Below are 27078 nucleotides of genomic sequence, written 5' to 3'. Positions count from 1 at the left end.
CTCAGCTGGTGCTTGGTGCTTGCTTTTCACTTCCACACCTGCCGCTCTGCCCAGCACACGAACAGCCTGGTGAGCTGCATGTCTGTCTCCCCTCAGGCTGCCGCTCATGCCTCTTGCAGGCCAGGCTAACTGCAACCCTGTGTTCTTGCCATATCCTAGGCTCCAATTGACTTTTCCTCTACTTGTTTCACACCATTGCTGTAAACTTCCTGCAATTTGTTCGAGTATTTAAAGTCCTCACCCTTTGGCATTTCTTCCTAATTTCATTCACAGGATGGAATGACCCATTGCTGGTAAGGCATGGTGGGAAAGGCGCTGGTCAATAGAAGATCCATGGTCAAACGCAGGAGCCTCCTTGACCAGTTGTAAGCCAAGAAAGGCATTTAGAAGAAATGTAAGTATGGCAGTGAGCTTGGCAAGGCTCTGGCTAACCTGCAGCATTGACCCCACCTCCATCCATCACTGCCCAGTAGACTTTCAAAACCATTATATCTTGGGAAATTTCCTCTATCATCCTTCCTAATGCAAGGCTAGCTGCCAACTGCAGTGCATTCCTGAAATCAAGATTATGATGATTCTAAAATTTATCTGGGAACTGTAACTTGTAGAATGAAATTGGATTAGGAGCTAGCGTGGTTTTGTTGCTGGGGGGAAAGCTTCTAAGCATTAATGATGATTTCGCTATTCAGAGCAGGTGGTAGCATTATCTTAAAATGTGTCAAATTACACTAATTACCAGAAAGGGCAGCGTAAGCTGCATTGCACGAGAGCGGGATACCTTCCTCCTGAAAAGACTTCCTTCTAGTTGCCAAGAGACTCCACCGAGCAGAAGTTGCTAGGCACTTTGATCATGTGACCCTTCCCTTCTCTGTCATCTTTCTCCACAGAAAATGATGAAGATTGTTGCTGAGTGATGGCTTGCTTTCCTTAAGTCAAAGGAAACAGAGTATTTGATCTTGGAAACAAGCGAGATGCCGCTGACTAATGGAGTCTTCTGCCCTGTGGCTAAGATTCACCCACTTCATGTCCTATCTCTCCCTTTCTTCATTCCGTTTTCCTTCCCTTTCCTTGTCCTCTGTTTTAAAGAAGCATTTAAAGGACTGTTTCTAGAGGACTGGAAAGGAAAGAGATTTTCTGAGCAACTGGACTGAACTTAGGACAGCAAGAACGGCGAGAAGCCGGCTTCATCAGTCTCAGAAGAAGCCATAAAATTCAATTTCTAACTTGGCAACTATATCCTTCCAGAAAGAAAACAATCCTGCCCTTAATTTTATTTCCTCCTCTTATCATCTCCTGGCAATTTGTCTGGGCACAGGGAACCATGGAGCCACAACTTAATCCTTAAAAGGTTTTATCATTATAATCCCATCTGACCCAGCCTCAGTGAGCAGCCCTCACAGAGGAGTGATACAATCTCTAATTAGACTTTAAAAACTACTCTGAGATAAGCAAGAGAGAAAAGTCCATTTAGTCCATCTGTAAATCCTATGACTGGAGAATTTTGCCTTATCTCTGTGTTAATGATCTCCTTCAAGTTACAGGACACTAACATAAAACAAAATTCAATTACCTGGGGTATGGTTGTATTATTTTCTTTGTTTCTTATCACAATAAACTAATACTGAAGACTTTCGGTAGAAATACAAAGAAGAATAAACTGCACGCTGTTGAGCTTTGTCTCAGAGTCAATGCAATTTCAATGTTGATTCCGTCTTTAGGCTTAGGCGACTGAAGCTCTCTCATCAAGGAGCAGCGAGGTGAGACTCACTGGCTCCAGCTTAGTACGCACCGCAAACATGGCCGACTGTTCAGCACATATACTAACATTCAGTAGTGAATGGAACAAAGGGGAAATAAAAAGTCACACTTCTCACTTCCTGGATCATACATCACTCAAGAGCATGATGGATCGCAAAATATGGAACGTGTAATATACATCAAAGTTCTAAATTCCATTACCTGTTGGAACACAGAAGCACTTCTATTTTTGTGCATCTTTTCCTAAGTTCATATGAGCGAGTAATTCTTTCAAGATGCAGAGTTAGTTGTAAAAGACACTTGCTGGGTCCCACTGACAGCCCAAGCATCCTCCCCACAGACTGAAGAGAGTGCTGTGTGCAATTACATTACAAAGGGATGGTTCCCTTTTAAGTGTTCTGCAATCTCCGGGAGAAACAAAAACCGAACAAACCAAACTGCTAACAGTTCTTCAGTTTCTGAAGTTTGCCTAGCACACTTTAACCTGGATTGTTTTCATTTTAGGAAAAATTAAGAGCTTTGTTCTCTTAAGAAAATTGGTGTTTGTTTTTATAAGTCAAATATATACAAATTGCTTTATTTATGCATAAAATGATGAAAGCTGTTTTAAATAAAGGATATGCCTTGATACTTTCCCATGATACATTTGATGATGCTAAGTCCTTACATGACACACCTACATCCTGTGTGTGTGGGGGGGCGGTATTAAATGTCACACTATGTCCTAATTCTTCATAGTGTTACATATATGCAAGAACACATAAATAAACCAGACTTAACAGGCATAAACTTTTCTAAAAATAAAATTCCTTAAATCAACACCTCAAACTTTAAATTTTCATTAGAATATGTCTTTTCCATAATATTTGGAACAGTTAGACTAAAGGCTCCACTAATCTGGACTCAATGTTGTGACTTCAAGTAGCGATTGCTTTAGGCAGTAAACAGCCTCTGGAGTGGACGCCATCTTCAGAGAGAACCTGTGGTCAGCAACGTGTGTGATGTGCTGGGTAAGAGCAAGCAGCCAATAGAATTGTAGCTATTATGTGTAAACAGAAATAAAACACTTTGTATTTCATGGTTCCCTGAGGGTGTTCACCTCCCCACAGAAGGAGTTGTCAGGGGCAAAACTTGAAGAAACAATCAACAACTGTACTGTGCTTAATTTCAAAATTGCTTTCTGACTTTATTGGTTCAAAAATCCACCAAAAATCCATGTAAGACTCTTGTGATTAGGAGCAAATGCATATTAATTTGTACTTTGTAAGCCATGTAGATCCTTTTTAGCAGGTGTGCACACGCCAGGGCAGAGCTGCTTATGTGGACTGCTGAGAGAGCCTTGGGGCCTGACTGGGAGGCACGATGATGTGCGTGCGTGAGCAGAGGGGAAGAAAACAGAATTTGCTTTGTGTTTCATGGGTTCCCTGTGTCATGCCTGCTACCTTTGAGGAACCCATAGTTGAACAAGAAAGCAGCACCCCCTGTCCAGTGCTTCAGTTGATGAACCCTGCCCAGAGCTCAAATCTGTGGCACCAAGAAAAGGTGGTGTGGACCAGCTCCCTAGACTGCAGGCCAGAGAGCTAACATCTCAATTCAAACTTTACAAAGAAACTTCAGGGTTACAGCTTATAGGAGCTTAAAGCTTAAATCAGAAAATCTGCTTTTAAACAAACAAAACAAGAAGCAGTTGTAGTCAATAACTGAAATCTTGTCAGGTGAAGATTTAAAGTAGAGAATAAACATGTTCTCTTAAGTAGTTACTGTACACAGCAGCCAGGTTAATTTCCACCAAATTCTTCTTTCTTCTGTTAGTGAGTAAAGCTCTTATACATGAGCACACGCATGTATGCATGTACACACACACACACACTCTGAGAGAGAGAGAGAGAAACACACACACTCACACACACACACACACACTCTGAGAGAGAGAGAGAAACACACACACACACATACACATACACACTCACACAATTATAAACAAACAAACAAAAGGCCCCTTTGATGTAGAGGGCCGAGGATCTGTCTCTGTTTCCGTGGATTTGTGCAAATTTACAAAATAAACAAGGGGTGGCCATGGTTATTCCTGAACTAGAATTTCATCTTTGGTGAAGCCTTTAGTTCACTCTCCTTGGGTCAATCTCTTCACTACTTGTGAGAAAACCAGGGTATAGGGAAGACCCCTATCAGAAGGATGGAGGGTGAGGATGGAAGATTTTGGAAACTGTGTTTTTTGGACTTTTGTACACATTAGTACCCAGAGTATTAAAAACAAAAGGACAGGACCAAATGAAAGATAAATATGAAAATTAAAGAAAAGGTATAGTAGGGTGTTTAGGCTCAAATTTGCAGACACAGAAAAATTGTGATTAAAAGGGATTTAGGCCAAAACACATAGTAACACTGATCTGAGGAAAATTCCCTAAGAATCAAGGATGTGAGTGCTAGCAACACCCACCAGCTCCATGCCATACCCCATCCTTTTGCTTTGGATCTGAACCTCTTTATTGCATTCTATTGTTTCAGTACTGTTCCAGCAATGGTAAAGCCTCATCACAGAGAAGACTGACGTTGATCTATGTTTCTATCACAGCATTTAAAGTTTTATATAAATGCTGACTGCTACTTTTATTGTTTAATTTCCTACGAGCCCGACACCAGCTCAGCACTATAAACACATTTAATATTCTCCCTCCTCTCAGCTCCCCTCCCTTTGCTGCCCTCCCCTGTCCTGTCCTGCCCTCCCCTCCCCTTGGCCGCTCTCCCCATCCTCCACACGTACTGTGAATATTTTAGATTCTCTTCCTGTCTTTGGGCAGCAGACAGGATCCACAGGGTCCTAACCTGGAACACCTATCCCTAGCTTTGACTGTGCCTGGCTGCATCATCACGTGACTGTGTCAGCAGAGCAGACACAGCCAGGGTTAACTCCAGAGAGAAAGATGCTCTCAGTAAAAATCTTGACTTTCACCTTCCCAGGGACTGAAGCGAGCTTCCAGGGACTTGGAGGATTGCTAGGCGGTTTTTACCTCTGTTCTGGTCATAAAGTAGTATCCATAAACATTACTGTTTATTGGTTTAGTTAATTTGTGTCAAAGTTTGAATTATTTTTACAAATAGAAGTATTTTTCCACTTATGATCTGGGTCATCTGCTTTATTAATAAAATCACTTAATTCCAGGGACGCTCCGGAGAGCTGGAAGTTGCTGAGTCATGTCACCAAATACTTAACAGGAGACTTGAGATCTACCCTTTTAACAGAGAGAAGCCTCTTCAAGGCCCGGTGTGCATGTGCTGCTATAGCCCACGATTAAATTTCATACTAATTAACATCTAGTCAGAATTCCTCTCCTGGGTAAATTGCTGTGTCATGGTAAAACAGAGAAAGACCTCTTTAGGTATGAGTCTTTTTCTTCTCCTTTTCTTTTTTGCATGAAGGGAATTGGAAGATGCTTCCCTCGCTATAGTTTCTGACTGATAAATAGGTTGAAATGGCCGTGTGCCAATCTCCAGAGGGAATGCCTTGGTGCTGTTTTCCTGCTGCTTTGGGATAAGAATGCTTCCCTCACCTGGCATCTGGACCATGAAAGAAAGCCGAGAAAGGAAGAGAACGTGGATTACTGGGTCAAGCTCAAATGCAGTGTAGAAGTTCTTAATCTTGTATTCGCTCTCAAACATGGCCAGAAGCTGTAGTCAGTTTGAGCGACAGGCAAGCTGCCGTTTCCAACAGAGGAAAACTTTCAAAGTGCTTTGTCCAACTGGCATGACTTTCTAATGCTTAATTTAAAACAGCGGATATGGCCTGTGAATGTACCCTCAGACTGGGTGCTGTTTCTCTATAAGTCATAGCGGTGGAGAGATCGCTTCTGTAACACTTCACCGGATTACATTGTTCTCTAAGACATGCTCGTGCTGTAGCCCTGTGTTATTTAAATCTGGTCTTTTCGAATAAGCTTGCTTCTGAAGCATCATCTAGGATTTTAACTCCCTAATGAGTGGGATTATTATGACCTTTGATTTCCCTAATAAAGAAAGGATGCTTGAAGGCATCCTTCAATGAATGACTGTTTACTTTCATACCATAAGCATGACAGAGACAGTGTTATGAAAAAACAGCTTGGAGTCACAGAGAGGGGTCAGAGTTCAGTATTTTAAGCAGTACGGATGGAGCATGGGAACTATGTCTAGGGAGATCTATCCCTCTCTGCCTGCATTACTCAGGTTTTCATTTCAGCACCCACAGTTTGGAAATCAGACAAGCCTTCCTGGGAGTGTGGCCAGGAAGTAAATTGGATTTCGGTGATTCATATTTATTATGGCTATATCTTGTGTGAGGCTCTGTATGGGATATATATATTACTCCAGGATGCCACTCCCCTGTGAAGGTGGGTTCACAAGCCCCTGAGTCCGAGCTGTAACTTCACACAGGTAAAACAAAACAGGCACTGAGTGACTACAGGTAAGTGTTACACTAGCTACACTTACTGTTGAAAATTTCTCTGACTTGGTAAGTTCCTTTTACCCTGAGTGGATTGGAACCATTCTCACTACTATGTAGCTCATGAAAGATTATTCTTGAAGGTGGCACAGGGATGCTAGGCCAGATTCATCACCCACCAACTGTATTTGACTGTTACCAAGAATGGACCTGACGTATATGCTTGTCCTTATTTGACAACAGATGACTAATAAAACTGATGTAGACCCAAGTTCAGTTAAAGACAATGCCCACGCTTGTGGCTGCATGCTCACCTAAAGTGTCCTTTTGTCTGGTCTGTTGTCAGAGCTGTGTTTCTCCTGGCTGGGGACCTTGCTCTCTCACACACAGGGGCAGTGGCTGCTATGCAAAGTGACTCGCAGGTTCACGGAAGGTATGAGGTACAGCATTCGGACAGCTCCCCAGAAGCTGCCACCCAAACCTATCATGTCTGGGGACATCCAGTTGCTATCTGCTCAAAGGTCTCCCCCTGCCTCTTGAGTGACTCTCTGGAGCTGTTGCAGATGGAGTCTGATTTTCTGTCTCTTGTCAATCAGGAACAATAGGGCTAGAGTTTGGGATCACTGTGTTAAAGGCCTCCTTGCAGACACAGAGGTCAGTATAAGCCACAACAGTTCATGACATTAAGCTCCGTCTACTGAGTCTATTCTAACCATACACACAAAGCAATGGGAAGAGAGTGGGAAGACGGGAAGGGGTGGGTTCCACACGGTGTGTGTAAGCCTCTGCGGCTGTGGACGGGGCTGGGCATAGATTGCAGAGGTCACTTGGGCTCTGGGAGGTTACAGTCGGTAATAGTCAGTAATTTGGACCCGAAGTCTCTGAGGCTTTCAGTATTTGCATAGCTGCCAGCCATGCTTATGTAAACACTGCCTGAATAGATGCATTACTTCTTCCCCTTATAATCGGACTTTTCTGTTTTCTCATAAGTCAAAGCTATCCACAAGTCCTTATAGCCTGGAGATACGAAACTATCTAGCTGTCAACACAGGGTCCTGGCTCTTGCTAGAGTCATACTGTCTGGTCTTTATGGCCAAGGGTGTTTCTTGCTTTACATTTTAACCAGGCAATGTCAATGGCTTAGGTTGAAAGTACAACTTTAAGTTCTAGTTTCCCATTCTCAGTTTTCTATAGTATTTTCTAAAGGAAGACTGTTCCCCACCCTCCTCTGACACAGCTGCTTGTAAGAACTTTGGTTTCCTAGATACCGGGGACATCAGAGGTGAGGGAAATTTAAATATGCCCCAAGACAACTAACTTATTTGGGTAGTTTGAGGGTATAATTTGCATTATCATTTTATTCTGAATGTTAAACCATTGGGAAGTGCTGCTGCTTTCATGAGAGCTTTGTTTGTTGACTAGTCATCACTGTCCGGGGTCGATGGGTGTTTCTAACACTGGGAGCAGAGCAGTGAATGCCTCAGCAAATCCATGTTCTCACTGTCAGCAGTGAGAGATCCATGAAAGTGTTTGGAGTGCATGCTCACACACTTCTGTTCTCCTGCATGAAGTGCTAGGGTAGGTAAGAAGCCCAACCAAAGTCATACCAGTGGGGAGGTCTACAACCTGTACTAATATCTCACTCCATCCATCTCCACATGTCCCAAAGACAGGGAGAAAAAAATTGAAGATTGTCTTTGCATCAAAGAATGCCAAGATTCTCAGAGTATTCTTGATAATAAGGTCTTGCAGTGAACTGATAGAAAACTCCAAACTCAGCAAAACAGAACAGAGAACATTAGAATAGACACGCTGTTGGTTTAATGCTATGGTAAAAAAGTATAGGCCTTCTTTTATATTAAGTAGTATCTTAACTGATAATTTAACACATTTTAATTTGGAAAACATAAATATAATACTGAGTGAGATTGTGTTTACTTATTGTGGATGGGAAAACCACTACTCAGAGGTTAAGATTAGTTTCCCACCAGCTTTGTAAGCGTGGCCACCATTAAGAGGGACCACCACTCAATGAACAAGAGTGTACCTTTACCAGTCCCAGGGAACCAGCTCTTCTGCCTGCTGACAAACAGGAATTTTGTTTTGTTTGTTTTGTTTTTTGTGTGTATACATTTTTTTGTTTTGTTTTGTTTTTTGTTTTTGTTTTTTTTGCATCTGTCATTTCTTTAAATCAAAAGGAAATCTGAATAGACTTTTAGGGAATACTTAATTTTAAAGAGTATAGCACATTTTTAATAGTTTAATTATGTCTTCAAAGATCCCAGATAAAATGCTTAATTTATATTTGTCTATGGGAATCTTTAGAAGTTTGAATCAAAGCAAGAAGATTAATAAAGGCTAATTATGAGATGAATTAGTTCCACAGTTAATTATTTAATCCAGCATGCACAATAGCTTTCTTATCTGTGATTTTGCTTTCTTCCGTTGTTTCAGTTACCCGTTGTCAACAATGGGCTAAATGGAAAATTCCAGAAACAGACAATGCACTCATTTTGAATGGCCATTCATTCTGAGTAGCATGATGAAATTTGATACCATCTGCTACTGTCCACCCAACATGTGAGCCATCCATTCACCCATGCAGCACACCCATATTGGTTTTGTTATGTCTCACTTTGTCACTAAGCACAGCGCCACAGGGTAGGCATGTCACAAATGCCAGTGCAGGCTCCCATGGAGGCACTACGCCATCTGAGTTTATTACAGGAAGATTGGTGAGCAGAATAGAAGAACACAGTGACTGCACTCACTTTTATTGTAGTTTTTAAATTGTATTATGGATTTTTATTTATTATGGTTTATTATATTATAGTTTTTTAGTTATTACATTTTTGTTTTTATCTTATTATAGTTTTATTACTGTTTTATTTTATTATTTATTACTCATCTTTTGATGTGGCTGGTTTTTAAATTAAACTCTATTAAAGGTAAACAGGAAAGTATATTACATACACATATGTGGAGTGGGGAGATATCTTGTTACTATTTCTGGTTTCAAGAATACTTGGGGGATTGGGGATTTAGCTCAGTGGTAGAGCGCTTGCCTAGGAAGCACAAGGCCCTGGGTTCGGTCCACAGCTCCGAAAAAAAGAACCAAAAAAAAAAATACTTGGAAGATCTGTGAAATGAGTCTCCAGATAGGAGAGGCACAGTGCATTGTTCCCAGACCCTGGGTAGACTCTGTGAGGCACTGGAGTTAAAGCACATAGTCAAGGGAAACCGCTCTGTGAGACAGCAGGGTGAGGAACCTGTGGCATGCTCACAACACACAAACCTAGGTGGAACTCTGCCACAGCTGGAGGCTCCAATGACTCATGCTAGGAAAAACCATGTCTAGATAGGATTAGCAGGGAATGAGATGGAGGATGTTCCAGGGGCACAGAAGTCCAGGCCTGGTTTAGAGGAGTTTGGGAACACCCCGGATGCTGGAAGAGGAAGCCTTAGAGTCCTGCCATCACGTCACACTAAGTTCACTTGCAGAGTGTTGCTGCAGGTTTTCTAGACCTGTCTTTATGGCCTGGTTCAATAAGACTGTGATAGGCTCTGGAATCTGTGCTTTTAACCAGGATCCTAAGACCATGCTGAAGAGCACACCTGTGACGGTGGCTCTAGCGGGGGTGAACCATGAAAGTTCTCTAACAGAAGGCAGTTTGAGCCAATTAACACTGTAGCAAAGAGGACAAAAATATACACGTATGTTCCCCCCAGGTTGTGAAAGGACAGATTTAAAGCCCATCTTTAGACTTCTTAGGTAAGGCTGATAAGTCTCGAATATTCTAAATGGTAGTGGTGAGGTGGGAGAGAAGCTGGGGCAGAAGCGGATGGGATGAAGGTATGACTGGGTTTAGATTAGACTTTGGAGCAGAAAGCGGGAAAGAACAGCTTTTGGGTTCCAGAGAAGATGTTGGTGCTACCGCACAGTCTAGGACTGCAGAAGCTGCCAGCTCTGTGGCGTTGGTAATGGATGCAGAGTTGAACTTGAAGCACGTGGCAGTGGTTGAGACAGATACTGGTAGTTAGCTAGGGAAGTTTTGTCTTTAAATATTTAGGTTGTACCTGAATTGTCTGGCTAACTATTTAATTTTATCCACAGAGAGCTTATCCATTTAAATATGCATTAAAATAACAACTACGTGCAGCACAAAATAGTAAATTTTGTCAGTTTCTGCACAGTGCAAAATACTAACCTTTTTAAGTAGAAAAACAGAGCAAGCATTCTTTAATATAAAATAAAACATATACATTTAGTCTTGTATTGATTTTAAAACCAGGGTATAATTAAACCAGGGCACCAGAATTTCTTTGTAAGTATTAATTTTAACAAAATTGGCTATGAGAAAACCATACTCTTCATTTTGGTGACTTTTTGATTTTACATTGGGCTAGTATTAATAGTATTCTATTTTTATAATGTGAGCTATTGGTCACTCCATTTCTAAATTAATTGGAAATTTTAAATGAATTTTAATAACTTAAGCAACAGTGGTTTCTTTTTAAGTTTAATTAAATTTGAATTGAGGTAGCTGAGACCTGAGCTCTTAGGCGTCCTTCACAGAAATCTCGTGCCTGTGCATTAGAAGTGGCCACTTTCACCAGTCCAGGCATTTTTAGTATTCCTTCGTGAAAGGGTGATTAAGGGCATAAAAAATGAAGAGAACTCCTTTGAATAGCAGTGGTTAATTTTCGACAGTGAAGTCAGGCATTTTGAACAAGCTTGACAAAGGACGAAATGCTAAGGTATGAGGCATGTGGTAAAGTCTTGTCGGCACTGGTGACTCATGGGAACTGTGAGAAATGGGGCTTCGGGGGCTGGAAAGACAACGAGACAGGTGAGAGCACAGTAGATGATCTGAATTTTATCCCTATCACCCCTCTCAGGGCCTCCCACCCAACCACCCATAAGTCCATTTCCAGGAGATCTAACAGCCTTTTCTGGACCCAGAGACACTGCAGTTATGTGTACAGATGACAGCCAGATAGACGATACATCCCTACACATAGGTAAAAATAAAATAAACTTTAAAAAAAGATTGGGGCCTGATAAGAGGGGACTGTGGAACCCTGGCTTCCTTTCTGTTTTGAGAACTGGCAGTGAGCAGAGGGGCTCTGTTCTGTTCCACACCTCTGCCAGGGGGTGATGCCTCTTCCAGAACTCAAAGCAATGGGTGTCAAACCATGAATTGAAACTTCCACAATTAGGAGCCTGAATAAACCTTTCATCTTTATAGGTTGATTATCTCAGGTATTTTACTACAAAACCAGAGAGCTAACACTACATTATTATAAGATATTTTATATAAAAATTGTAAGTGACAAGGTATGAATTAGAATTTATTCTATGTATTAGAATTTAGGGATGAAGGATATTTTGCTTAGCTGATGCATACAACCCCAGACTCTTCCACATGCATAACACAGAGCAACAGAATCACAGTCTCAGAGCTTGGCTTAGACCACAGTATTAGTGTCATACTGGTCACCCAGGTCTTCTATGGGGGTAGATTCCACAGTAAGTGTTGATTGTCAGTTGAGAGCATCTAGAATTACCTCAGAAGCAAGCCTGTGAGGGATCATTTAGGTTAAAGCTCGCATCTGAGAATGTCAGGAAGACAGTATCTTGATTTGTTTAATGTATCTGGGAAGCCACATCTTTACTGCAGGTGGCCCATTTCCTTGGTGGAGATCCTAGCATATATAAAATGGAGAAATGGTGTGGATTATTAGATAGCACGCATTCACTGCTCCTTGCTTTCTAACTGGGTGCTGTGTGAACATTTGTTTCCAGCCTCTGTCTTCATGACTCCCTTGCTGTCTTCTTGAACTGTGGGCTGAAATAAATCTTTGAATTGCTTTTGGTCAGAGTATTTTATCAGCAATAGAGAGAAAACAAAAGCAAAAACAAAAAAACTAAGGTGGGAGACTTTCTGCAGAAAACAAGGGAAGATTTGCAAGTGTCTGTCTGCTCCGGAGCAGGTACACCCTGTTGTGTGCAAGGGTGTTGTCCAAGAGCCAAATACACCCAGTAGTGGTAGAGCCAGGTCACACAGCAGGTCACATACTCCACGGTGATTTCCCACCCTAGACTCCCGGGGAAGGCAGCACAGAGCTGTGTGCACATCAATGTCTCTACATCAACAGAGAAATAGGTAAACAAAGTGGTTTATGTGCACAAAGGGACTCGTGTGTAGCAATAAATGTAAGTACATGTGCAACCCCTTATAATAAAAGAGAAGCAAAACAAAGCCATCATCAAAGGGAAAGAACTGGATATTCTGGAAGTCAGAGAACTGAAAGGCTTTATGGATTACCTTTGAATAAATGGTAGGAAAAAATGCATCTTGGATTTCAGCCGCCCACTGATATTATAGTATTCCAGGAAACTTGCAAAATCCTTTTGTGACTGTGAGTTGAGTCACTTTGTCATGCCTGAAGTACCAAAGTAGAGGCCTCATATTTGTCACAAGAACTCTGGACACAGGATGAAACTCCGGAAGCCTCAGATTTGGGTCCTCATCTTTTGGTGAAGTGGTCAGACCCTGCCTACTGGGTTCTCTTCAGCATGGCAGCAATTAAATACCTCTCCCCTATGCCACTCTTTAATGATGACATTTTGTGGGACTCTTTCAAAAAGTGACCATATCAGAATTCGTCATAGCTAAGAATCTACACTGAGGATAGAGGTTTGTGGGAAAGTATCTCTGGTATTCTCAGGCAGACAAAGAGAAGTCTGGCAGGATCTTATCCCACAGCTCAGTCTCTGAGGAACACAGAGGGCATAATCCTGGATTTTTTTTTTATAGGAATTATCAAGAATCTTGATGTTAGGATATGTTTAGAATTTATCTTTCAGAACATGGTTAGTAGTAAATGGGGACAATCTTTCCTAGCTATGCATAGATAAATTGTTGGACAGAAATTTTCCATCCAAATAATTACCAACCTCTAGCTGAGTCAGGAAGGAGGTGTTTAGACATGTAGAGGGATGGAGTCTAATTCCACAAAACTATGGCCACTTAGAGATATCACCGGGACCCATTAGAAGGATCTATTGCACTTCTAAATCTGGAACAGCAGACTGTCCTGAGGCTTGAAAGAGGTTCAACCATTAAACTGCAGACTGCTTTGACAGTGAGTGTTGGTTAATTACAGGGGCAATCTAATTACAAGGTTTCGCTGTAATTGATTCCCTTTCAAGTGTGTGGAAACTTCGCTTGACATGCATTTGCTCCAGGAACTCTTGGGAATAGATCAGATCCTTGGGGCCGTTTGCATCTTGGAATCCAGGAGGTCATTCTGAATATAGACTGGAGTCCATAATAGAGGATTCTTCTGAGTCAGCCTTCCTTCCTTCCTTCCTTCCTTCCTTCCTTCCTTCCTTCCTTCCTTCCTTCCTTCCTTCCTTCCTTCTTTCCATTCAGTTCTCAGTTCACCCATCCATTCCGTACTCTACAGTAGTCATACACACATGCACCACTAGCCTCTCAGGATGGAAAGATATGTTGAATATAGTCACTGCCACAGGTAGGCATATAGTAGTTGGACAGAGTAAAAAATTGCTTAAAATTCTATGCTAATTATTGTGTTAGTGAGGTGTATAAAATGGGGAGGAAACGTGGAAGAGGACAACCTTGACTTTGATTAGTAGGCAGGGGTTTTGACACATGAGAGAGTGACACTGGCTGGGAGACAACACAAGAGAAATAGTAAAGATGGGTAAATGAACGGTGTGGGGATGTAGGGAGCAAAAACTCCAGAACTGTGGGAGAAGAGCAACAATGGCTGCCATGGTGAATGATGTAGGGTAGCAGGTACCATTGCTGCACTGCTTCCACACGTGATGAACAGGAAAGTTTTGCAAGCTCTGTGAAGACTCTGGAGATAACATCCTCTGAGCTATGACTATATGTTAAGCCTTTGCTACAACAAGATCCCATTTACTCAAGTGGGTGAGGTAGGAGTGTGTGCTTGTGTATGTGTGCACAGGTGTTCATGGGTGTGCATGAGTATGAGTGTGTGCCTGTGTGTGCGTGTGTGTGTTTCCATAGCACAGATGAGGACAGTGGAGGTTAGAGGACAGGAGTGTTAACAATAGGGTCACAGACACTATGTTCTAAAGTTATGTCCCTGTCTTGGGGCTGTTTGCTCTAGAATGGAAGCTCTTTTTTGTTGTTGTTGTTGTTGTTGTTGTTGTTGTTGTTGTTGTTGTTGTTGTTTCTGTACTGAGTAGTTTTAAGTCAACTTGACACACAAGCTAAAATCATCAGAGGAAGCTGCAATTGAGAAAATTCTTCCATAAGATTGGGCTGTAGGTAAGCCTCCAGGACGTTTTTAAATTAGTGACTGATTAATTAGTTACTGTGGGGGGCACAGCTCATTGTGGAAGGGGCCACCTTGGGGCTAGCAGTTATGGTTTTATGAGAAAGATGTTGAGCAAGCCATGAGGAGCAAGCCAGTAAGCAGCTCCCCTCCATGGCCTCCAGATCACCTCCTACTTCCAGGTTCCTGCCTTATTTGAGTTCCTGTGCTGACTTTCTTCAATGATGGAGGTGTAAGCTCACTAGCTTTTGGCCATGGTGTTTATAATAGCATTAGTAGTTAGTATTAGTGTTAGTAGAGAACTTCCCCAGGAAGGATGGAGTTCTGGATTCCATTCAGACTCCCAGCACAGAATAAACCAATGGGTGGTGCATGTCTATAATCTAGGCTCTTGGGAAGTGGAGGCAGGAGAATCAGGAGTTCAAGATCATCCGTGGTTATGTGGTTTGTCAGAGCCATCGAGCTCTTCTGTGCCCTTCTTCATCAACAGATGAAGTTGTGAACTTGAACTCTGAGGACACTGATACTTTGAGATTCCATTTTAATTAAATCTTTCCCCAGGCATAAGAACACTTTTTTTGTCTCTTAAATAAATCTTCCTAACAGCTCCCATAGGGCACTTTGTATCAGAATTAAGGATTCCAGTGCATAGGCCATACTGACAGCCATGTCTTCAGGGTGAACATGCCGCTCTAAGCTGCCTACACTTTCACATTAAATTCCTGCACACGGAGGGCAAGCATGTTCTTATCTTTAAGGTACATGACATGCATTTTTGATCCTGATTAATTATTGAGTTGTTCACAGGTCTCTTTTCAATTTCTCTAAAGGAGTAGAAATGGGCAGTAGACAGCTGTTGATGAATGACAGCAGGGTCGGTTTCCTCCTCTTGGCTACATGATTTAATAAGCTAATATACTCTAGTTGTGCCACACTTTCCAAGAGGTATGCACCTAAGGGAAGACTGAGCAGGTAGGAACAACTAAAAGAGAACTGCTTGTTTCAACTCTTACAACACAAGGCCAGCGGCCTGCAGTTAAGTCAGCAGAGAGCGAGGTATAAAGAAATAGCTCTTTATGTGTCTGTCTGGTTGTTTGTCCAGTAGTAGCTATAACATGGAGTTTCTCTTAAAATACTTTCCTGAATCCAAACTCTGTGTGTGTGTGTGTGTGTGTGTGTGTGTGTGTGTGTGTGTGTGTGTGGAGAGAGAGAGAGAGAGAGAGAGAGAGAGAGAGAGAGAGAGAGAGAGAGAGAGAGAGAGAGAGAGAGAGAGAGAGACTGTTGCTTTACTGAGTCTCAGCGGATAAGGTAATTTTCATGGTCCGCCTGGAAGCCAGGTATGGAGCTGCCTCTGTACTCCACCTACCTCCCACCATTTCCCCAAGATCTGGCTACACAGAAGCTGCCATATGGTATGGGGTCCATGCTGGTGGTGAGGGGCAGCGCTGAAGCTTCATCATGAAGCTTCTGTGTACAGCAGTAGCTCGAAGGCCAAGCACTTACATCCATGGCAGCTCTGGGGTGAAGAATGCACAGGTGCTCAGGGCAGCCTAACTGTGTCTGGTGTGTCCGTCATTCTTAGCTTAGCTCCAGTCTCCCGTTAGTACCTACAATGTGCTTCTTTTTGCATTAAAAAAAAAAACCCCACAAATTTCCTTATTTCATAACATCTCTCAAGCCTACAGAAACATTGAGAAGGTAGCCCAATGGATTCCCCCAGTGTCTTTTTCTCACACTCACTGTTTGTTAAATTCATTTTTTGTTTTATTTGCCTATTTGTGATCTCTTTTCCTTTTTAGCCACAAGCCCTCTCTCCACACATACATCTTATTATCATTTCCAATTCAAACCAGAGGAGGTTATACAGGCCACATCCTTGCTTACCCAACCCTATGGAAGCATACCTACTTTATGAAGAATGAAATTCTTTTTGAAGTAATTTTTATACATGTCATAATGAGTTTCCCATGACATTTTCAGACATCATGTGTTTTTTTATCATACCCCATTACTTTCTCCTCTTTCCATAGATTCCCTTCCTCTTCCGTCTAATTTCATGTCTTATTATAAATTAATTAATTAATTAATTAGTGTGACCCAATGAGTTCATTTAGGGCCACTTATGAACAAGGATATCCTCTTATACTCCCATGTCGGTCTCCAACATGAGAAATTTAACATGGACACAATACTAAGTCGACTTCTGGTCTGTATTTAAGCTTTGCGAGTCACCTCCCTCATCAGGGTTCCTAGCAATGGTCTTTCTCCATCAAAGATCTATTTTAGGACCATGCATTGTGTTTATTTGTCTTATCTCTTTAGTGTCCTTGTAGTTTGTATTGACAATCCTTCTTTTCCTCCTTTTATGATACTGGTATTTCAGAAACACAACATCTTATTATTTTGTGGAACTTTGTTTTAGTTTGTCTGAGTTTCTTGTGATTAAACTCCACAGTGAATTCAGCACAAATCTTATTGGAGAAGCACATCCAGGGGCTCAATGCCTACGCGATTCCTCCAGACACTGCGTTTTATTGCTTAGTTACGACGTTTCTTCACTCATTCACAAGTTAGCATTTTTTCTTTCTTAATTTGCAGGTGATGCTTGATATCGTCGCACACCTGTCTTATTTCTAATTAAATATCATTAGGGATGTTTGGGGGACTCAGGCTACACTTGAACTTGAGACATGGACAAAGATGACCTTGAACTCCTGATTGCCCTGGCTCCACTCTTTGAGCGCTTAGACATGTCACCATTATCCCTGACTTCGATGGATCATTCTTGGGAGTCAGATGCCGGCAAAGCATGGTTACTTTTCATGTATATCAGATTTTCCACGCTTGTTAATTGTTTCAGTATACTTTGAAAGCATGTTCTTATCTGCTCTGTGGGATAGAGTTTGTTTCAGATGCTTACATTTAAGAATCTGGTTGAGTACATCATTAAGGGAACTAAGACTAGTGCTGAGAACCCGTCAAACTATTTCACTCAAATATTCCATTTTGTCAGCTCACAGATCACAGGGCCAAATATCATTAGGATGAGAAGTAATATAACTTCTCAAGTTAGTTCCCTCCCCTCTTACAACACATTCCAGGCCAGACCTTCTGCCGCCGCCAGCCAAATGACTGCTAAAATGGGCCATGTAAATATCAAATAGTTATAGCACAGCTGAAAATTGGGGAAATGTCAGCTTTGGTGACTGAGTGCCAAACACCTGGCTCTTTGGAAACATCTCCTGCTTTATTGCCATGTTTACTTTTCATTTAGCTTGTTTGATGTCGTAAATGTCAAAATAAGAATAAAGGTGCAATGGAAATAAAATATCAAAGAAAGGCAGACTTCATCCCAATATTGGCTCTGGCAACTAAACAATATGGGACTATGGGGAAAATTAAATAATTTTTTTTCTAGTCCCAAGTTCCCCATTTGTGAAATGAGATGGTCGAGGTGAACTTTTAGACAGGCTCTTAAACTAAGGATCCTATGACCTGAAGACTAATCAGCACTTTTTTTTATTTGAAACACAAAAACTGTTCACCTAGAATGTTCGATTCAGCACATTTGGATCCAAGATTATTTTGGAATAGAGCAAACACCAGTAAAATGGCTCCAAGCCTTCAGAGAATAGAAGCATCAGTTCGATTTAGTGCAAAGCGACTCAAACGGTTTCAGGCTATCGGAATGACTGTCTCTCCCGAGAGAGAGGCAATCTTGCACGGCGTGGTATGACCAGACCCAGAGCAATGTGCCTCATTTGGGCAGTCAGACTATCAGGGAGCCATTAAAACACCAGAGACATCTTCATGAAACACAGTCGAGTGTAATGGGCTGTTTATCTTGAGGAAGAAAAGGTTTCAACGGATGAAGACATAATAGTCTTTGGAAAACAGGGAGGTCATTTTGTTTAGATGGAGCATCTTGTTGACTCATCTCTCCTGCAGGGAAACTACAGCTCGCTTGGTGTCTGTTGCACCGTCAAGTCAGTGAAGGTGTCCACATAACCAGGCATTCTGTGTGCATGCAGTTGCGATTACTGCTCTTGCCTGCTGCTTCCTCAGGGACCTCACCATGCTTCTACGACATCAGAAAGCTACCTGAGAATTAAGTGTTTGTAGAGATGCAATGAGAGGGAAGGGCTCTGCTCTCCACACATAGTTTCCACACGTCAGCGCTTCTCAATCGTTGATGTGCCTATTGGTCTTAATGCCCGGCTCTGCAGAGGCATCTGAGATTCTGCAGTTCCCACAAGCCCGCCACCATTTGATAGGCATGCACTTATCTGCTGGTTCAAGTATCGCATGGCTACATGATCTGAGCACGGCTTTTAGAGCCTGCCTCCCTAGCACCATTAACACCTATGTCCAAGGAGAAAGGATATGCCAGAAAGCTCCAGCAGCCTCATTTTCACATCAAGTTTTCACTTTTCCTCTCATTACTTTATGGAGATTCATGTTTTCCAATTGCCAAGTCTCTATTCACATTCTGTGTTGATCTTGTGGGTCTTGGGCTGATGGCCACCTACCAATTACCCAGTGAAAGGACAATATTTCCTGGCAAGTGTTGGGTTTGCTTATCATAGACTGTTACATCAGTTGATGGCACTGTTTTTTTGGGGGGGGTTGTTGTTGTTTTTTTGAGACACAGAGCTATGCACACATACATAGGCACACACACACATACACACACACACACACACACACACACACACACACACATTGGCACATGCCCAGGGTGGTATAGACTTTCTCAGGATAGTTTTCACTGCATTTCTTCTACAAGCCATCCTGGTTTAATATTAAGGGATTTGTGTGTGCACAAATGCTGCCTCTCCTTGGCCACTTACTTTCTCTGCATTTGGCTTCATAAATCTCAAGCAATCATCTTGCCAACCAGGGTGTCTTGTGTGGTGCCTTTCTACTGTTTATTCCTTAAGGAAACTTTACCTCATCTGCAACGTTGCCAGTTTTGCACTCAGAACCTTGTGGAGTGTTGTGGTACAATTTTATGAAAAATATCTCTCACAGTCAAAGAGAATAAACCTTTCCTGGACCTCACAGCCAAATTAATAAAATGCCTTGATAGCACTTAAGACATCATCTGTTGTCCTACTGTGCACACTCAGCCTGCTGGTTTAACCTGTCTTTAAGAGAACAATGTTACAACCAACCCCACTTGCTTTGGATTTCCAATATCATTAGCTTTTTCAACCTAAGCTACTGCTTAGCTTTGATCTTAAGTGATGTACCTTCCATGCCCCTGACCCACAGTAATACACGTGTGTGTGTGTGTGTGTGTGTGTGTGTGTGTGTGTGTGTTGTGGTAATTGTTTATTCAAAGTAGTCAACCAGTTGGGAGAAATCTTACATAATAAAAATATGGAAACAGCATATTGACAGTTTGTTTGCTGTACTTTGTGTCTGCTATGAGGTCCGCTGGGTTCAGTTGTGGTCAGTTAGATTCAGTGATTTAATCCCTTGTAAAACACCATTAATAATTTTTATAAAGAATGCTCATTTCTTTCCCACTTAATGTTTTCTGTGCTGTTCAAATAAATACAGAGCAGAGCTGTTTGTCATGGACACAACAATAGGAAGAGACACAGACCAAAAACCACGAACTACAGACAAAAGACACAGGGAGAGAAGTGGAGAATTCAAACTTAGGTTTACTCATCATCAAACGAATTCAAGCGCAAGTCTGCGATTTCATTGCTAAATGTGATGCCCATATGGTTTTATGCCTCTTGATGTTACTTTTAATGCATTTAACCAATTCAATAGAGGATGGTTCTGTTCCTTTCCTAAACGGCACCCTGCAAGTAATTACACAGTCATTGTGGCCTCCTGAGATTTTACATTGTAAGCAAAACATTACATGTTCTTTAATCGTTACTTGAACGGCAGGTTTTTGAACTTGTATACTATACCAGTTGTTTTAAGAGCCACATGGCTTTGAAGAGGCTCACAGGAGTGAGAATTCTACATCCATTGCCCTAGGTAGATTGCTGCCATCAAAACAGCAGTAACCCTCTCTTGGTGCCTATGATTCACAGATCACCAGATGGTATTCTTTGAGGGAAGGAGAATGCTACCACACCAAGCCTCACACTCTGGGCTTGCCTGTGTTTACAGAGGTTCATTCACATGGACAAGGGCTTGGAGATTTGAACATGTATCTACCCCCAGTGCTAGCTATCCAACCTGCCTTTCATTCGTTCAAGTGCAGCACTACTGACAGACTTCTGCACATCTCTCTTGACAAGACAGTAGGTAAACAGTCTCTTCCTAGCTCAGTGTGCCCCCACTATCATCCATGTGGTTATATAACAGTGATCGTCTAAAAAAAAAAAAAACATAAAGATGACCTGTTTGCTGAAATGTCACATGAAGTGTGACACTGGTCATCTATCTAATGGAATTTAAATAAGAGTTATGTTGGCTCCTAATAATAATACGCCAGTGTGTTACACTTAGTCTCTATAGGACAGCATCGACAGTATGTTACATTATACCTTGAGTTCTGAAAATTCAGTAATTGTCTTGCTAATGAACCACCAAGGTGTTAACTATTTTCCTGCTTCTATTCAGCATAACACTGTGATGTAATAGAAAGGCATAATCATTTCCATTTGGTATCTTATGGAAGGATACGGTGTGGGTAGAAGAGGCAGAAAAGCGGAGGCAGAGTGAAGGCAGGCGTCATTGAAAGAGTGTTTCCTCTTGTTCTGGTCTTATCAAAAATAACTTTGTCATTTATAAATTCTGACTCAACCCCTCTGGCCCCTGACCCCCCCAAACCAAGCCAAACCAAACCAAACCAAAACAATTGATGCTCCGGAAACCCAATGACCTTTGCTCTCTATCAGCCTACTTGATATTTTTTGAAACGGTTTTTGCTGTGTAGCTCAGGCTGATCTTGAACTTGCTATCTTCCTCCCAGCCCTCACGTATTGCTGGAACTACAGTCATGTGCCAGCACGCCCAAAAATATTCTTGAAATTATATCATTATTCTTGCCAAAATTCTACCGGACTTGGGTGGCTCAGTGAGAGGACATGGGACAAAGACCTACCTGCACACTCACTGCAAGAGAAGAGCTCCATTAATACTTGCGTCAGCAAGTCCATTCCGAGCTATGAGCCCTCGAGATGGCCCTAGCTACACCACTGCTCTAAAAGTGTGATCTCAACAGAAAGAGAGAAAACCCAGATCAAACCAGTCGAACAAACCAAACAGCCTGCCAGATGTTCTCTCTGCATGGTATACCACATCTTAATGCTTCCAAGGTTGGCAGTGGTAATGTAGAAATTCTGGATCCAGCAAACTCTGTTTAAACACTGTCTTCATCATACATTGAAACGTCTGATAGTCAAACCATATACATGCTGGGATTTGTAGTTCCAAACACATGCTTTTAGGAAGGATTTTATAAACTTATGAACGAAATCTACAGAGCCTATAGTATGGTTTTTAGAGTGTCTACTATTAACTGTTGCCTGAGGAATTAAAATTTTCAGCTTAATCAGACATCCTATAATACTAAACTAGAGCTATTAGAAACAGTGCTAAATGTTCAGTGTTAGGCTTAAACGAAGCGTAACCGCTTGCGAATATACAGAAAGGCACTTCCAAATCTTGCTGATTTCTCTGCGATTTTGAACATGTGCTCAAAATTGGATATGAATTTTCTTTAGTGGAGTTGTAGTTAATAGTGAAGACAATAAACTCATTGTAAAACTGCTGGCTAATAATCACAGGAGGACGCTACTGTGAGGAGAAGCACAAGTCACTTAACCTAGGTACAAGAAGCAGGGGCAAGGGATGTAGTCACCCTTGACCAAGACAACAAAACCAACCCAGTCTGGTCTGGTTCAGCCTGCCTAAAATATCACACCCTGTCTTTGCCCAAAGACCAATGGTTCAGTACTATGGAGGGTGTGTGGAGGATTAGCAGCTGAGGACTTAGCAAAGGGTTGTTAAAAAAGAAGATGCGAGGGGAAAAGGTAGCATGGGGAGGGGGACGTAGTAGATTAGGCATCCACTGGAGAACTGGAGGTACCAGCATGGCATCAGCAGCTTGCTGGGAGGTCGCCACTGTGGCACGCTGAGCCATGGAGGCTGAAAGCATCCACGGCCCACGTTGGCGACTTCTTAGTGCATGGTATGGAGAAAATCTAAATGGACCTTCGGTGTTTGGATCTAATATACTAACATGATTTATTTACCTAAACAGGTTCCCCTTTATGTAAATTTTAAGGGAAAGCTCAGGTAAAACCATAAATTAAAAACAAAACTCAAACCCTTGGGACAACAAAATGTCGGATTCAAGAGCGGCTAACAATCTTAAGATTTTTACGGTATACACGTTCTCTACTTTATGTGCTGTGAAGCTTAAATAAGTGCAAAATCTGTACTGAATTCTGTGATAAAGATTAGTTATGGACACAAATAGGTTGCTTTTAGTTTAGTTCCCTTCTGAAAAAATTTTTTTATATAACAAAAGAAATTACCACTAATTCTTCATCCCCAAGAAAAAGCATCTTAGTTGAAAATATAAGTTACATCACTCCGTATTTATATTCCAGCAGGAAATGAGTTGGCTTAGAAAAATATTCAGGGACCACGGGTACTTTTGCTCCTGCCGGTAGTTTTAACTCACTCCCACAGAAGCAAACAGGCACGGAGACACTGGTGGGATTAAGACGATGGGATACTGATCAGCAGTAGACAGCTTTGTCACAACGGATGCTCAAGTAATATTTAATCGCCATCGATCCCTTCGTGAAAGTCGAGAAGGAAGCGAGAGCCTAAATCTATCACTAACAAGAGCCATCTTAAGTTACTGGGGTAATCAATTCCCTCTGGAAATAACTGGTTAGCCAGTGGAAAACAACTGTACTCCAGGGAACAACGCATCTCCTTCGCCTGAGGAACACACACACACACACACACACACACACACACACACACACACACGAGACAGTGAGTGTGAAACCAAGACTATGTTCCTGCCTGCAGTCTGTCTGTCTGAAGGAGATGTCACCTTTCATCTTGCAATGAAGGATCAGAATGAACTGAATGGCTGTTGTTAAAAGCCTGCGAGTGAATGTTCTACCACAAGTAGAGCCTGTAGCCTTCTGTGTCAGACTCGAGAAGCCACTCGCAGAAGCAGGAAGTTACAGACAGGGAGGCTCTGCAGGAGTTTTAATTGGACTATTTTTAAGGCTCCATGTGAACAGCCCTCATCCACTCCAGATTGTTATTTACAAAGCACTTTGTTTTTTAAAATATCTCGATCACAGAAAGTACAAGATTTAGAAGGCATAGGACACGATTCAAAGGGTTTCTGTTTTATACCTGCCTTAATACAGACAAATAGAATTAGCCTTTCCAATGAGCCCAACGCTGGAAGCAGCCTCAGTCCATATGCAGGCTCCTGGTCTGTGCTCTGAAGGTTGTGTTGGGATTTTAACTGAAAATATTTGACACTGTTTGGACTGTGTTTGTTCATGTGTGTGACTAGAGTCAGGTACACACAGGATGGAGCTAAACCTGGGAAGAAGCCATTCTTTAAACAGAGCAACACTAGGGAGGGTCCGTCTACAGACTAAATGACAGTCTTGGGGGAAGAAAGTGGGTGTTTAAGAATGTAACCAAAGAGATGTATCATGAATCAGGTTGTCAGAGGTGATTTGGGGACAAACAGAATTCCCATTCAGACAGTGCGGTGTCTGAACTTTTATGTTCAACATAATGGTCAAGTGTGAGGGGAAAGGCAGGGTGCTCTGGAATTTTGGCAAGAATGCTGATCATGGCTTTTGCTTTGTAACATTTTCAAGTTAAGCTTGGCAAAAAGGGACGTGTGAGCTTCGCTGCAAGCCCTGGTGTGCTGTTACAGGAGCACACGTCACAGTGGGAACAAATGGACAGTCTTATAGTCACATTTTGTCTCGTCTTCCAAAGTGAAATCAAGCCTTCAAAAATTGTTCTAGACCATTTAAATTTCAATAGCACTCATTCTTAAAATATTCTGAAAATTGAGTTAAATTTGTTTTGGAGGGTGTGTCAATTCACCAGATTGTTTCTTCAGTTTTGCATTCCCAGGAACATATTTTGGAAAAAAAAAAACCCCACAAAATCTCCCAACCAAAAACGTCATAGAAAGTTCTTAATAAATTGTATTAGGTAATCAACTATGAATTCTGTGTATACGAGAAAGTTTCTGAGAGCTGAGTCTGTTGATTCAAATGTTTCTCTTTTATCTTTGTGAAGACACTATTTAATAATGACATGTAAAGAATGAAAGTTTAAATATCATTCTTGTGTGAAAACAAAGCATACAATTAAATCAGTCCTTTGCTGATTTTTTTTCCCCAGTAGTGGGAGAGTTCCTTTGACTTTAAACTTTCAAGACAGGCAGATTGTATTTGCTACATATTTTTAAATTATACTAATCATTATCCGTCAAATGTGACATAATCCCATTAATGACTTTCAAAACAGGATGATGTCAGTGACAGGGCAATGCTATTGGAATTCTACTCGGCTGATTCAGAATTCTTAGCAAACTTAGGATACAATCAGTAATATGCTTTAGATGAGCTACAATTAGTGCTGGGCTTTAGATAACAGTCTGTGATAGTTCAAAGGAATTTCCCCAAGACCTGGAAATTAAATATTAAGTCATGCACGCAGCAGCGTATTTGTTCTGTCTCAAGGAGTCTAAAAGATACTGGAGCAGCATCATTGGCACTCACACAGACACACCGGATGGCTGCTAGGTGTGGGGGACACCGCCTATGAGGACTGCTAGCTGAGAGAAGCCCCAGGGAGAAACATGTCAAGGGATTGGGAAGGAGCTCCGCTCACACTTCAGAACGCTGAGTTAGTGTTTGGGTTATCTCTCCACCACTCCGCTGCATAATTTTATCATGAGGAAGACTCAACCTCGTGCATGAAAACTAAAGTCAAGGTTAAAGTAATCTTCTAGCTGAGTACAGCGCTGGCATCTGAAGAAGCCCCTCCTGAGAACCCGCTCCACTGTGACTACTGGGACAGGTGACAATGTCCCGTCACCTGACGGGGGAAATACATCATGGAACATTTAAGAAAGAATGCTTTACGGAACACCGCGAGAGCGGCTAAGTGCTGGGACTGTGGAGCGCCCTGGGCAGGCGGGAGAGGCGGCAAGTCTGGCTGATGTTTGCCCTTCAGCTGACATACGTGAGAGGTGCAGCGGCAGGATTGCTAGGAAACATGGTCACCTCCTCGGGGTTCCTCTGCGAAGATCCCAGAGCCGGCTTCAAGGCACAGGCTCAGGACTGCCCAGAAAGCAAACTTCCCCGCACAAGTTCCCGGTCTTTCCTCCGCATCCCACCCTGGGATACTGTCCAGTGTTACTGGGGGACGTAAACGCCTGGGTCATGGTGCCCCTGTCACTTGTTGAGTTGGGCGAGGGCATCTCTGGACCCAGGAACTTGGGGAGCACTGGCTGTTCAGTCGACCTGCTGAGGGAGGTCTCTTACCTGCATGTGTCCCTGGTACATTCTGCTCCAGCGTCGTCAGGGCTCCCGAGGCCGATGACTGCTCCCCCGAGCTGGCTCGTAGGGAGTTGCAGGTCGGGCAGCGGGCGCGGGCTCTCCGCGGGGCGCCCCGGCTGTGGGTTACAGAACGCAGGCGGGCGAGAGGGCGGCTGGGCGAGCGGCGCGCTGCGGAGCTGTCCTCCACGCGGGTGCTGAGCGCGCGCGGGCACGGGGACGCGGGGCCGGGCTCTCCGCGGGCGCAGTGCCGCTCGCCGCGCCTCTCCAACTCGCCGGTCCTGTGCCCCACTCTCCTCGCCTTTTACGAGGCTGCAGCGTCCCCTCCCGCCTCCGTCCGGACGCCAGCCCGCGCCAGCCGCCGCCGCAGCTGCCGAGCGCAGGGCGCGCGCCGCCCTCCGGGCCGCGTCGCCGCCGAGAGCCACTGGCCCGGCGCGCGCGCTCTCGCGGAGCCGGGGGCGGGAGGGCGGCTCCAGCGAGCGCGCTCCCGGACGGTGCTCCGCTTGCTCTCCCTGGTGGCTCATAGAAGGAGGAGTAGATCCTGGGAGAGAGAGAGAGAGCTGTTCAGGCCTGGAACCGCGGACTTTCCAATGCAATGTTGGCGACTCCGAGGCCCGGGACTGACCACCAGCTGGAAGAAAAGTGGGAGAGAGAAGGTAGTCTTTCTCGAGAGAGGTTACAGAGAGTGTGTCCTGCAGACAATAGGCCACGTCTAGGGGCTTGGAAGAGTTTGTAAGCTGATTGGGCTCCAAGGAGTTACCTATGCATCCCACTTCCAGTTACCTCTGATCATACTCCTTAAAAATCACACACTTTCTCCCCAGAATTAAAAGCACTCCGAATCCGGTGTAGTTGTTGTCTATCTCCCTTAACGTTACTTCCATGACATCAGGAATCTCTGTGCACTAGCATAGCCCAGCACAGCACAGCCCATCCTGACAGGTGGTAGGTATCCAACAAATATTTGCTGAAGGAGTGTCCTGTTCCACAGATTGAAATACG

The 27078-nt window shown here is 42.9% G+C and overlaps 1 protein-coding gene across 3 annotated transcripts in view; it reads right to left on the bottom strand.

Annotated features, from left to right (window-relative positions):
• Positions 1-26443, bottom strand: part of Pex5l (peroxisomal biogenesis factor 5 like) — a 294882-nt gene extending 268439 nt beyond the window's left edge. For 2 of the 3 annotated variants that reach the window (XM_032898528.1, XM_032898531.1), the window contains exon 1: positions 26065-26443. In XM_032898528.1, coding sequence (XP_032754419.1) covers positions 26065-26085 — 21 coding nt within the window. In that variant the 5' untranslated portion in view covers positions 26086-26443. The remainder of the gene's footprint in view (positions 1-26064) is intronic. The other variant, XM_032898533.1, reaches the window with a different exon arrangement.
• Between the last annotated feature and the right edge of the window lie 635 nt (positions 26444-27078).

Source organism: Rattus rattus, chromosome 3, assembly GCF_011064425.1.
Source record: "Rattus rattus isolate New Zealand chromosome 3, Rrattus_CSIRO_v1, whole genome shotgun sequence".
NCBI lineage: Eukaryota > Metazoa > Chordata > Mammalia > Rodentia > Muridae > Rattus > Rattus rattus.
This window is presented reverse-complemented; position numbering and strand designations above follow the sequence as displayed.